The following is a 13,824-nucleotide window of genomic DNA, read 5'->3' as shown; positions in this document are numbered from 1 at the left end:
ACTGAAAAGATGGTAATAATTGCAAGCTTTCGAGACTACTCAGGTCTCTTCATCAGGCATGGTATAACACAAAATCTGAAGAGTCACATATTTATACACAACAGGACTTAGAATAGTGCAGTAAAAAAAAAACAAAAAAAAAAACCAAGTTATATAAAACAGAACTATCTCTATGGCAGGGGGCAAACTGTTGTGGCCATAAATTTTGCTGCAGTTCAGTGTGAAAGTTTTATTGTCCTCTGATCAGGGTCTGGTCCGGGCTGTGATGGGCTTGGATGGTCAGAGGAGCACATCATTTATTTTTACTGTATGATATAGACGCAGACAGTGCCTGTGATTGGAAGCAGTCAGCTGACATGCTGTCACTCAGGGTGTGGGCGTGTCTGACTGCAACCAATCACAGGTGCCGATAGGTGGGGAATTGTTAGGGCCAGATGGACGGGTAGACCCTGGAGGTGGATCCACTGGGCCGAACTCCCGGATGAGGGAAAGGAGTCCGGTAGCCGGAGCACTGTAGGTAGCAGGACAGTCCGTGCACTGGAAGAAAATGGAGAAGTCCCTGGGACCACGAGGTCACTGATGGTGGTCCGGGTGACGGAGCTCAGGTTCGGAAGCCGTGATGGTGTCAGGCGGGGTCCGGAACCGTTGGAGCGAGATGACGGGTCACCGCAGGGATCCGAGATGGTATGGACTGTCAGGATGGCAGATGGACAGCGTTCGGGGTTCGAGGTACCGCAGAACCGGATGGCGATGCAGGATCGGCTCTAGAAGATAGAGAGGTAAGTATCTCACAAAACACAAGGAGACCTGACTCCTAGCTTGGGAAAACACGAAGAACAGGCCCCGCTCCCTTGGACATTAACCCCCTATATACCCTGTACCTATGTGCATCATTTCCTGTAATTTGACACTGGCCCTTTAAGAAAGGGTCAGTGACCGCGCGTGCGCCCTAATGCGCATGCGCGCGGCCCGGGTGCCAGAAGCCAGGGAAGGAAGCTGAGAGGAGGACGCAGGGGAGCCGGCCAGGACCTGGGAAGCCGTCGGGCGCCGGGAGCGGAGACCAGGGGGCCTGGGAAGGATGGGCACCGGAGGTTGGAGAGCGGGGAGCATGGCAGGTGAGCCGGGGAGCGGAGCTGAGGACCCGGGGAGCGGAGCAGAGGACCCGGGGAGTGGAGCAGAGGACCCGGGGAGGGGAGCCGAGGACCCGGGGAGCGTGACAGTACCCCCCCCCCACACCCCCCTCCCCGCAACCGGGACATGAAGGCACGGATCAGAGGAGTGCCCACGTTCTCCCTGGGCTCCCAGGACCTATCCTCAGGACCATACCCCTCCCAGTCCACCAGGAAGAACTGCCGACCACGTACGGTCTTCATGGCCACGATATCCCTTACCGCATAGATGTCGTCCTCAGCAATAGGAGGAGGAGCCGGGCTGGCGGCAGCGGAGAAGGGACCAAGGACAACCGGCTTGAGCAGAGAGACGTGGAAGGAGTTGGGTATTCTCATTGTGGCCGGGAGCTGTAGTTTGTAGGAAACCTCATTGATCTTGCCGAGGACTTTAAACGGCCCGATGTAGCGAGGTCCCAGCTTGTAGGATGGTATCTTCAGTCGGATGTACTTGGAAGCAAGCCAGACGAGATCTCCCGGAGAGAAACACGGAGGATCTAGGCGTCTCTTGTCCGCGTGTCTCTTCATCCGCAGGGTTGCCCGTGCAAGGGACGCCTTAACTGAGTCCCAAATGGTTGTAAAGTCACGGAGTACTGCATCAGCAGCAGGGATGTCCGAGGACGAGGATACAGGCAATGGGACAGACGGCTGAAGTCCGTAGACGACATGGAAGGGAGAACTGGAGGAGGACTCACTGACGTGGTGATTATGGGAGAATTCTGCCCAAGGAAGAAGCGTGGACCAATCGTCATGATGGGCGTTCACGTAGTGACGTAAGAAAGAGGTCAATATCTGATTGACCCTCTCCACTTGGCCATTAGACTGAGGATGGTAGGCAGATGAAAAGTCTAGAGTCACTCCCAGATGTTTGCAGAGAGCCCTCCAGAAGCGGGAGGTGAACTGAGTTCCTCTGTCGGACACTATGTGTGAAGGAAAGCCATGCAAGCGGAAGATGTGATGTATATAGGCGTCCGCGAGTTCCTGAGAAGAGGGCAGTCCAGCCATAGGAACGAAATGGGCCATTTTAGAGAATCGATCCACCACGACCCATATGACTGTGTGTCCGGAGGACAATGGCAAGTCCGTAATAAAGTCCATCGCTATGTGCTGCCAGGGAACTGAGGGTATGGGCAGAGGCAGAAGACGGCCGTATGGCAGGTGTTTGGGTGTCTTGTTCCTGGCACAGGAGGAGCAGGCAGAGACAAAAGAGGCGACGTCCGTGCGCAGGGATGGCCACCAGTAATGACGTACAATAGCGCTCCATGTTTTCTTCTGACCTGCATGACCGGCTATTTTCGAGGCATGGCCCCAGTGTAACACTTTTTGCCTGTCAGTCTCAGAGACATAGGTCTTCCCGGGCGGTATCTGGGCCAGGGTGACAGGAGCCACCGGAATAATCTTGCTTGGACAGATGATGGGTTGAGATGTCTCTTCCTCCTGTTCCATGGGCACGAAAGACCTAGACAAGGCATCAGCGCGTACATTCTTGTTTGCGGGTCGGAAATGAAGCTGGAAGTCGAACCGGGCAAAGAACAAGGACCACCTGGCTTGCTGTGGGTTCAGTCGCTGAGCAGTCCGCAGGTATTCCAGGTTTTTGTGGTCTGTGTAAACAATGGCAGGGTACACTGCTCCTTCCAGAAGATAGCGCCATTCCTCCAGAGCCAGTTTGACCGCCAATAGCTCTCGGTCACCGATGGTGTAATTGCGTTCAGGCGCGGAGAAGCTCTTGGAGAAGAAACCGCACGTCACCATCTTCCCGGAGGAGGACTTCTGCATGAGCACTGCTCCGGCTCCCGAGGAGGAGGCATCCACCTCCAAGGTGAACTGGCGGTTTAACTCCGGACGGTGGAGTACAGGAGAGGAGGCAAAGGCTCGTTTTAGAGCGCCAAACGCGGCGTCGGCCGCAGGTGACCAGTCCTTTGGATTAGCCCCCTTCTTGGTCAAAGCGGAGAGAGGAGCAGTCAGAGCCGAGAAGTGAGGAATGAACTGGCGGTAATAGTTAGCGAATCCGAGAAAGCGTTGGATTGCCTTCAGTCCAGAAGGAGGAGGCCAGTTGAGAATGGAGGAGACCTTCTTGGGATCCATCTGCAGTCCGGTATCGGTGATGAGGTACCCCAGGAAGGGGAGAGAAGACTGTTCGAAGACGCACTTCTCGTACTTGGCGTACAGACGATTCTCTCTCAGTCGCTGTAGAACCAGTTGCACGTTCTCTCGGTGGGTCTGGAGGTCCGGAGAGAAGACAAGGATGTCGTCCAGATATACCACCACACAGATGTAGAGAAGGTCCCGAAACACATCGTTCACTAATTCTTGGAAGACAGCTGGTGCGTTACACAGGCCGAAGGGCATCACGCAGTATTCATAGTGCCCATCGCGAGTGTTGAACGCGGTCTTCCATTCATCCCCTGAGCGGATACGGACCAGGTTGTAGGCACCCCGAAGATCCAACTTGGTGAACACACGAGCTCCTCTGAGCCGATCAAACAATTCGGGGATGAGCGGCAGGGGGTACTTGTTTTTCACGGTGATTAGGTTCAATCCCCGGTAGTCTATACATGGGCGTAGGTCACCCTCTTTCTTCTTTACGAAGAAGAAGCCTGCTCCAGCAGGAGAGGAGGATCTCCGGATGAATCCCTTAGCCAGGCTCTCTGTGATGTACGTAGACATGGCCCTTGTTTCGGCTGGAGACAGTGGATATATCCGTCCTCGAGGTGGTGTAGTTCCTGGGAGCAGGTCAATGGCACAATCGTAAGGACGATGTGGCGGAAGTACTTTGGACTCCTTCTTGTCAAAGACGTCCACGAAGGACCAATAGGCTGAGGGCAGTCCCGGTAGGGACTCGGGAACCGGAGGTCGCCGGATGGGTTGTATGGTCTTCAGACACCTCTCATGGCAAGAAGGCCCCCATCGAGTAATATCACCAGTGCCCCAGCTGACTGAAGGCTCGTGTGTCCGCAACCAGGGAAGACCCAGCAGAATTTGATGTGACATATGTGGGAGGACGTAGAGAGCGATGTTCTCGGTGTGCAGAGCACCGATACGCAGTTCAAGCGGCTTGGTGATCCAGGAGATGGTGTCAGAGAGAGGTCTCCCATCCACAGAGGCAATCACGAGGGGCTTGTCGAGTGGAGTAACAGGCACCTGGTACTTGTCCACCGTGGCCTGCTGGATGAAATTGTCTGCTGCCCCAGAATCGAGGTACGCCTCAGCCGTAAACCGCGTCTCTCCCGTTGTTACTTGCACAGTCCATGTGACTGGGTCTGAGAGAGTCCCAGCACCTAGGGTGGCCTCTCCTACCAACCCTAGGCTTTGGAGTTTCCCGGCCTCTCAGGACAGGCGCGTAGCAGGTGTGTGCCCTCTCCGCAGTAAAAGCAGAGACCCTTGGCGAGCCGCTCTGCTCGACGTTGTTCAGACTGTCGCACACGGTCGATCTGCATGGGCTCATGAACGGAGACACCAGAGGCCGTTGACTGGAGTACGGTGGGCTTCCGTGGAGGAGAGGAATGCCGTACCGGACGTCTCTCACGGGATACCTCTTTGGACCGCTCCTGAAAGCGTACGTCCACTCGAGTCGCTAGGGTAATCAGGGCGTCCAGGGTGGACGGTACATCACGTCCAGCCAGCTCATCTTTGATTCGACCCGATAGTCCTTCCCAGAAGGCGGCGGTTAGGGCCTCGTTATTCCACCCGAGTTCTGAAGCCAAGGTGCGGAAACGGATGGCGTATTGACCCACCGTCAGTGTTCCCTGACGTAACCGGAGAAGTGATGACGCAGACGCGGAGGCGCGTCCGGGTTCGTCAAAGGTGCTGCGAAAGGCCTGCAGGAACTCCTGGAGGTTCTTGGTCATAGGTTCCTCCTTCTCCCACAAGGGGTTCATCCACGCCAGTGCCTCGCCCTCTAGGTGAGACATGATGAAGGCGACCTTGGCTTGGTCGGAGGCAAACAGATGTGGCAGCTGCGTGAAATGGAGGGAGCATTGGTTTATAAACCCCCTGCAGGTCTTGGGATCTCCGGCGTACCGGGGTGGTGTGGCCAAACACAGTCTGGAAGCATCCGAAGAGACAGCCACGGGAGCGGGGGTCGTGGCTTGACTAGTGGAGGCTCGGGATGATGAAGACGTGACTGCCGCTTGTAGCGTGGTCAGACGGGTGTCCACGGAAGTCATAAAGTTCAGCATGCGGGTCTGAACTTCACGCTGGCGTTGGAGTTCCTCATGCAAGGCCGCTAGTGCTTCGGCGGGATCCATGGCCTGTTCTTACTGTTAGGGCCAGATGGACGGGTAGACCCTGGAGGTGGATCCACTGGGCCGAACTCCCGGATGAGGGAAAGGAGTCCGGTAGCCGGAGCACTGTAGGTAGCAGGACAGTCCGTGCACTGGAAGAAAATGGAGAAGTCCCTGGGACCACGAGGTCACTGATGGTGGTCCGGGTGACGGAGCTCAGGTTCGGAAGCCGTGATGGTGTCAGGCGGGGTCCGGAACCGTTGGAGCGAGATGACGGGTCACCGCAGGGATCCGAGATGGTATGGACTGTCAGGATGGCAGATGGACAGCGTTCGGGGTTCGAGGTACCGCAGAACCGGATGGCGATGCAGGATCGGCTCTAGAAGATAGAGAGGTAAGTATCTCACAAAACACAAGGAGACCTGACTCCTAGCTTGGGAAAACACGAAGAACAGGCCCCGCTCCCTTGGACATTAACCCCCTATATACCCTGTACCTATGTGCATCATTTCCTGTAATTTGACACTGGCCCTTTAAGAAAGGGTCAGTGACCGCGCGCGCGCCCTAATGCACGTGCGCGCGGCCCGGGTGCCAGAAGCCAGGGAAGGAAGCTGAGAGGAGGACGCAGGGGAGCCGGCCAGGACCTGGGAAGCCGTCGGGCGCCGGGAGCGGAGACCAGGGGGCCTGGGAAGGACGGGCACCGGAGGTTGGAGAGCGGGGAGCATGGCAGGTGAGCCGGGGAGCGGAGCTGAGGACCCGGGGAGCGGAGCAGAGGACCCGGGGAGCGGAGCAGAGGACCCGGGGAGGGGAGCCGAGGACCCGGGGAGCATGACAGGAATACGGTGAATATTCAATTATTGTTAATTATCATACCAAAAGTGAATGATCGGCCTGGAACGCCATGATGGATGCTCAGTAAGTACAGCGCACTTGCTCCTATCCCCCATCCCGTCTACCAACATTTTTAATCGACGGATTCTGATCCCCATACACTTATATGGAGATCGGAACCGGATTTTGAAAACCAGATAACAGGGACCCGATGCTGGTTATCTGCAAGTCCGCTCATCACTAATTAAAGACCTTCAAAGGAGAAGGACAGTCTTAGGAGACCTGAGAATGTTAAATGTGTATTTCAGGACATTGAAGGCTTTGCAGCATTTTCAATTCCTACTGAATAAAAAAGCTGCAAATCACGTTGTTGGAAAAAATTGTTAGTAAGTGGAGAATTCACTGTAATGTTGTCTTCTTTTGTGCAGAGTTACTCGGCCAAAACTTAATGGATGATGTCCTATGTGCCATCAAAATTAAAAGATTGTATCCATATACTGCCTGGTAGGTCTTAACTCCGATCTGTTACAGAATCATGTGCGCTTTCTTTACATTTTATATGTATTACTATTTCCACATTGCATTCCACCCACAGCAGGAAAAAGATGAGTTGAGGTTAATTCATACTGCTCCCTATCATTGAGATGTCACAGAAATTTTTAGCTACATCAGATCAATCATAGAAGCCATAAAAATGTAGGTAGCAAGGTTTGGTGTCTCCAGATATCTGGAGATAGACGGTCATAGTTCATCTAAATAGGGACTAAATTATATTTATTTATAGCAGCCATTTTTCTAATATAGTGCCCCAAATCATAAGAAGAAATGATAATATTCTGTCTGTTTTATAGTGCCAATATAGGAAGCTTAATTCCTTACAGACGTCAGACGGACAAACCCTCACATAAAAAGCCTCACTCAGCTCCATCAATAAAAAATAAAAAAATTATGAGCAGCCTGTTTTTATTTTTTTCAACAATTTTCTAAATTTTCTTCCACCACTAAAAAAACAAAATATAAAAAAAAAAACCAAAACTTATTACTGTAATCATACTAACTGCAAAATCATGTCCCAGGTACGTTTTGTTGCCAAATGAACAAGGCAAAAAAATCCTTGAAAAACTGGTGTTGGAATTGTTTTTTTCATTTACCATTTCCTTACACTTGAATTTTTTTCCACTTTCTAATACACTTTATGGTAAAATGAGTGATATCATTCATAACGACAACTCGGTCCACAAAACACAAGCCCTGATATGGCTAAGTCATAGAAAATAAAGTTAGGACTCTTGGAAGAAATATAGGAAAAAATGAGACTTCAGAAATGAAAATCGGTCATTACTGGACGGAGTTAAGAGCCAACAGCAGCACAGTGCTATATAATGCACATAATAATAATAATAATAATAATAATAATAATAATAATAATAATAATAAAAATATGTATATTAATCTTCTAAGCTCTTTATACATTTCATGTCTGTGACTATTTAATATCCATAAACTACAATAGAAAATATAAGATTCTAAAAGCACGACCATGATGGAAGTTTTATATGAGCCTGATTAATTGAAAAAGCGTAGCCCTAGCATAGCCATGGGTGAAACTATCCCATAACTCAGCCAGGTATGGCTGGGCATGGGTTAATAAAATTGAATACTGCTAGGAGAATGGGGGTAAAAAGTTCAATGTGAGGAATAAAGGGGGTGCGGAGTAGGTAAAAGAGCGGGGCTATATTTAGGGGTGAGTTTTGGTCTATTAAACTGGCATAAAGGCACCTCTCTGGAGGTCCCGGCCACCAGGTTAACTTGGTTATACAGTACATAGGTTAGGGTATTAGGTAAAATTGGTGTGGTGTCTTTTCGGCAGTCGGTGAGGAAAGGGTTTTTGGAGCTGGTGTTGAAAATTTGTTATATGGATTATTCTTTGTGGAGATAACCTCCTGTTGTTATTTTGGTAATTTGTTGTTGCCTAGTGGATTTTGGGGCTCTACAGGGTGGGCGAGTCCATGGGTGTCGGTAATATGGTAAAATGTTTTCCGGCAATAAAGGTGTCCCCGAGCCTGTGTTTGCAGCTGGGGGTGATGCTGGATGGTTATTTATCATATGGATATTTGTCCGCCAGGCTTTGGAGCTCCAAGAACCTCCTTTCTCAAAATTATATACCGTATTTTTCTAAATGATAAGATGGACTTTTCCTCCCAAAAATATGGGAGTAAAATGAGGGGTATGTCTTTAAAATCCGAATATAGCTTACCGGGGGGGCTGTCTGGCGACCGGTGCGTTCGGGCAGCCGGGTGCCTGAGGTTGCATGCGGGCAGCCGGGTGCCTGTGGCTGGGTGCGGGCAGCCAGGTGCTTGTGGCTGGGTGCGGGCGGCCGGGTGCCTGTGGCTGGGTGCGGGCAGCCGGGTGCCTATGGATGCGTGCGCGCAGCTGGGTGGTTGTGGCTGTCTGCGGGCAGTCGGGTGCCTGTGGCTGTTTTTCGGGCGGCCGGGTGCCTGTGGCTACGTGCGGGCAGCCGGGAGCCTGTGGCTGTGTGTGGGCAGCCGGGTGTGTGTGGATGCGTGCGGGAAGCCGGGTGCCTGTGGCTGCGTGTGGGCAGCCGGGTGGCTGTTGCTGCGTGCGGGCAGCCGGGTGCCTGTGGCTGTGTGCGGGCAGCCGGGTGCCTGTCGGTGCCGGCTGCCTCTCTGTTCGTGCGGGACGGCAAGCGGCCTGCTGGCTGCCACTCTGTGTGTGCAGGCGGCTGCGTGGCAGGTGTCCCAGTGTGTCCGCGGTCCCAGTTTCAAATGATGGCATCGGGAGTCAGCGCATGCTCAGTTAGAGCTCTTGGATGAGAGCTCCATCTGCACACGCGCCACTCCGAGTGTCAGCGCGTGCGCAGATGGAGTCCTTGGATGAGAGCTCCATCTGCACATGCGCCTCTCCAGGCACCATCATTTGAACCGGGACTGTGGACACACTGGGACACTCACTGCATTGGCCTGCTCCACCACTCACCCGCTGCAGCTGCTGCCGCCACGGACCCGCCGCGGTTGCCACTACGGACACCGCCGCGCCTGCCGCCACTGACCGCCGTTGCCACCACAGACCCGCCGCGGCTGACACAATGGACCCGCCGCAGCTGCCAGCACAACCTCTGCCTCCTGTGACCCCGGTTCACCACTACTGCTGCCCCCCTCCAGTTAGACAACACCGGATTATAAGACAGACCCCATTTTTTTTTAACCTTTTTTATCTCTAAATTTGTGCTGCGTCTTATAATCCGGTGCGTCTTATAAAATGAAAAATACTTTATGTTTGTTATAATAAAGGCTGATTTAACAATTTAATCCAATAAGTGTGTGTGTTGTTTCTTTGGGGGTAATTTTAATTGGAAGTTCACATCCTCTGCATTACTGCAGTCATGGAATTTCCCCATAATACCAAGCACAACCCATAGACATGAGTGTTACTGGAAAAAGCAGCCAAGTTTCTCATGCCCTTTATTCTCTTTGTAGTAATAATAATAATAATAATAATAATAATAATAATAATAATAATAATAATATATTGTTTTTCTCTTTCTCATATAGGGCTGTCTGGGCACCGCACTGTCAGAACAAGGATCTTTTAGGATATTTGAAATATTAATAGGATCATCCTGCTACAAACTGACCAGCCCTAAAGATCTAATAAAAAATCTTTACGTCTTTTCTCTAAACCATTGATTGAATTTGGCATTAAAAGGGATCTGTCACCAGGTTTTTTGCTCTCCCATCTGAGAGCAGCATGATGCACTAAATGGCAGGATACAGCTAGTTGTGTAGTAATATTCTCATGCTGATTAAAAGCTGATTTCATTGAAACAACAGACAGCTCAGTAAGTGATACATTGCTGGAATCAGACTCTCTGTCCCCATATCATGTTACTCTCAGATTAAATAGACTCCCTTTAGAGAAGTGAACAGCTGTGGAAAAAGGAGCGGACAGCTCAAACCTGAGCACACACAGAGTGGAGTACATAGCATATGTCGGCTATTGAATTTGTCCTGCCCTGTGTGTGCAGTCAGACTGTCACGCTGTTGTGGGAAAAGACACCTGTGGCGCCCTGGACTAGCCAGGTAGCCACAGACAAAACACACACATGCCCCCACCCCCCAGACAGTCACATTAGTCAGACAAAAACCCTTGTTGCCTCCCTCCAGGGTCTGATGTCCACACCAGGTGGGGCGGAGCTAGGCGGTTGGCCCCACCCACCGAGGGGTTCACAGGCCTGGAGGCGGGAAAAGAGTCAGTTGAGTTCAGTTGTGGAGGTGAAAGTGAGAGGAGTGAACACTTGAGGTGTCTGGGTAGGAGCCCAGGCACTGTCAGCAAGGTTGGCAGACGGGGGTGGCCGTCTGCAGGAGTGATGGATCTCTGCGGAACCGTAGGACCGGGATTGGGCGGTGGCCCACCGGTACCGAATCGGGGACCGGAGTGAAGTTAAGCACACAGGCAGGGCCATCGGACCCCGACCAGGCTTGGAGCCGCTGACAATAGTCAAATCCGTGTGTGACAGGAACCCCAGGGGTTTCCTAACTAGCCAAGTCCCATCAGAAGGCAACCGTCCGCACCGTGAGGATATACAGCAACCGCCACAGGCTAGAGATCCAAGGGCCAGCGCCTGCGGGCAAAACGGGCTCCTCCGGCACCTATACGCCAGGGAGCGGACTACCGTTGGGAAGCCATCGGAGTCAACTTGGTACACAAAGGTGCAGGGAAAGACAGCCACCATCACCTGTCCGGGGAGAGACACTGCAGCCGGCTGCGGGACCCGTCCATGCAGCCGTTTGGTTTACCGGAGACTTTGTGCATCTGTTGCTGAGTGAGTACACCAGTGCCATCTGGCACCGCGCCGCGCTGTCCCTGCAACCCTGCACCTCACCAACCCTGCCTCCTCGTCACACCACCGGGCCCCGGGACAACCAACCCCTACCCACGGAGGGGGAGAACAACATCCCAGCTGCTCCCTACCATCGCTTCCGGGATCCCCTCTTCACCACAACCCGTGGGTGGCGTCACGGACTAAATCCCCAAACAAGCCACCCCCTTTTCACTCATGGGCGAGGAGCGCCGCTCGAGTCCCCGGATCCGGCCCACCGCTCGAGCCACCGAGCAGCAGCAGCAGCGCCGGACCCGAGCGTTAGTGAGCGCAGCGCCCCGCCGCCCGCGACACACCCAGCAAGTGGACTCCAGGTAATAAGGAAGGCTGTAACACAAAGAGGGGGGGGGCAAGGGCTCCTACGCTGACCTTGACACTGGGGACCCCTGTGCTTACCTTCAAACCTTAGGTACCTATAATGGTTAGGAGGTGTGGCCCGCCAACATGCCCCTGTCTCCTAGCCAGACCCTAGGACTAAATCCTACCACCCACCATCCAAGGGGGGAAAAAACAAATACAAAACTAACCAGAAAAAGGGGAAAAAGGAAAAACAACAACTTATCTTTGAGAGGGAATCTTCAGAAAATACAGCTACAGTAATCTGAAGCAACATGCACACTAGAGCAAGCAACTTCTCTAAGTGAAGAGTAAAACTCACACTGTAGCAGTGAGAGGCCCAACCTTATAAAGGCCCTTAATTACCAGCTTCTCCAACCTGGCAAGGAACAGAAAAAAAAACATAAATCCAACCCTTAAGGGGACAGTGTCTATTAATGTCTGGACGATCGCCGAGCCCTTCTGCAACTGGTCCCAGCAGCAGCACCTGAAGGTCCAGACACATCCGTGACACAGGCAGAAGCTATTCCCTCCTCTCTCCTGAGCTGCACAGTTCTCGGGGTTCTGTTGAGCTATCGGTTGGGGTCTTAGGATCAGTATCCTCTCCGTGCTATAGACAAATAAACTGCTTTCAAAATGTGAGAAAAAAATCATGCAGAAAATGTAGTTATTCTTCCTTCTTGTGGAATTGTCTGAAAAAAAATGAAAAGTAAATATTTCTCATTTCTCAAATTAATAAAATCTGTAGCGCAATGAATACGTGTTCTTGTCCATGAACTACAGTTACAGTATACAGTGGAACCTTGGTTTACGAGAACAATCCGTTCTGGGAGTGTGTTTGTTAACCAAGTTACTCGTTCAGCAAAGCAAGATTTCCCATAGGAAATCATTGTGTACCACCCTGAGAGGGGCCCGGCCGCTGCTCGGGCTGAGCCGCTCGAGGTCCGGGCTCGGGTTATCGGTGGCACGAGTGCCTCCAAACAGGGGGCCACGTCGCTCTGTTAAAGGGGAGGCAGTGGGGGGTGGTGTTAGTGTGGGACAAGACGCGCAGCCGGGGAGGGCCGCGCTGTCGTCTAACGGGTCGTGACGCCACCCACGGGTCGTGGTGACGGGGTGCACCACCTCTGCGGCTGGAGTGAAGGCGGGCTCGTCCGGAATCGGTGTTGCGGCCGCAGCCTAGATGTTAGCCCCTCCGTGGGTAGGGGCGGTGTGTCCCGGGGCCCGGTTGGGGGGAAGACTGGAGCGTTGGTGTTGTTGTCGGGGTGCAGGGTGCCGTGCTGCAGTGCAGTGTCATGCCCGGATGGAACTGGTGTACTCACGATTAATTCACACTCAGAGTCACTGGTAAACCAAAGTTCGGGTATGGTCGGGTCCCACAGCCGGCTGCTCGTGTCCCATGTGAGGTTGATGGTGGCCCCTTTCCCTTGCACCTCTTGTTGTGGTTTTTCGGCTCCCCTGCCTGGACAGTGGTAGCCCGCTCCCTGGCGTTGAGCTGCTGGAGCAGCCCTCGGTTGCCCGCAGGCGCTGGCCCGTCGGATGTTTGGCCCTTGGCGGTGGCACTCACCCAGTATCGGTGGGCTTTTGCCTTCTTTCGGGACTTTGGGTGTGGATGAACCCGTGAGGTCCAGCCAGCAATCAGTCAATTTGCCTAAACTCAGTGGCTTCTAAGCTAGGACGGGGTCTGAGTACCTGGTTTCTGGTGCTCCGGTACACGGTTGACTCCCCGGTTCAGGGTCGGCGGGCTCCAACCCTGGCCCGGTCCCTACGGATCCGCGGGTTGCTGTACCGGTACTCCTGCAGGCGGCCACCACCATCTGCCTGCCTGATGTTTCAAGGGTCCCAGGCTCCTACCCGGGTCCCTGACAGCTCTGCTCCTCTACACTTCCTGTCACTGTCACACTCTACACTTCATCTGCTTGTATTTCCTGCCTCAGGACAGTAGTCTCCTTGGTGGGCGTGCCTTTCCGCCTCACTCCGCCCACCTGGTGTGCTCTACTGGCCCTGAGGGAGGCATCAGGTCTCCCTTTTGGGTGACTGATATGTCCTCACAGGGGGTGGGGGTGTGTGTGAGATGTGGTTGGTGTTGTTACTAGAGTTGAGCGCGGTTCGCGGTTCTCTAGTTCGCGGTTCGAGTGATTTTGGGGGTGTTCTAGATCGAACTAGAACTCGAGCTTTTTGCTATAAGCTCGACAGTTCGAGTTAAGTTCGAGAACGGTTCTATCAGCAAAAGCGTGGCTTTTTAAAGCTACAGTGTGCAGGGAGCCATCGCTGGCAGCCTGCGGTAAGCTGGTAACCAAGATAAACATCGGGTATCCAAGCAAAGTGCTTTGGTTAGTAACCCGATATTTATCCTACTTACGTGTGCAGG

At 52.9% G+C, this 13,824-nt stretch overlaps 1 protein-coding gene across 1 annotated transcript in view; it reads left to right on the top strand.

Annotated features, from left to right (window-relative positions):
• The window catches only part of LOC142310223 (lysozyme C-like), a 39,661-nt gene extending 29,783 nt beyond the window's left edge, over nucleotides 1-9,878 (top strand). The window contains exons 3-4 of the mRNA XM_075347712.1: nucleotides 6,649-6,724; nucleotides 9,793-9,878. Of these exons, the coding sequence (XP_075203827.1) occupies nucleotides 6,649-6,724; nucleotides 9,793-9,850 (134 nt within the window). The 3' untranslated portion in view covers nucleotides 9,851-9,878. The remainder of the gene's footprint in view (nucleotides 1-6,648; nucleotides 6,725-9,792) is intronic.
• The last annotated feature ends 3,946 nt before the right edge of the window (nucleotides 9,879-13,824 follow it).

Source organism: Anomaloglossus baeobatrachus, chromosome 5 (assembly GCF_048569485.1).
Source record: "Anomaloglossus baeobatrachus isolate aAnoBae1 chromosome 5, aAnoBae1.hap1, whole genome shotgun sequence".
In the NCBI taxonomy this organism is placed as follows: Eukaryota; Metazoa; Chordata; class Amphibia; order Anura; family Aromobatidae; genus Anomaloglossus; species Anomaloglossus baeobatrachus.
The sequence above is the reverse complement of the archived record's forward strand: the minus strand, read 5'-3'. Positions and strand labels throughout refer to the sequence as shown.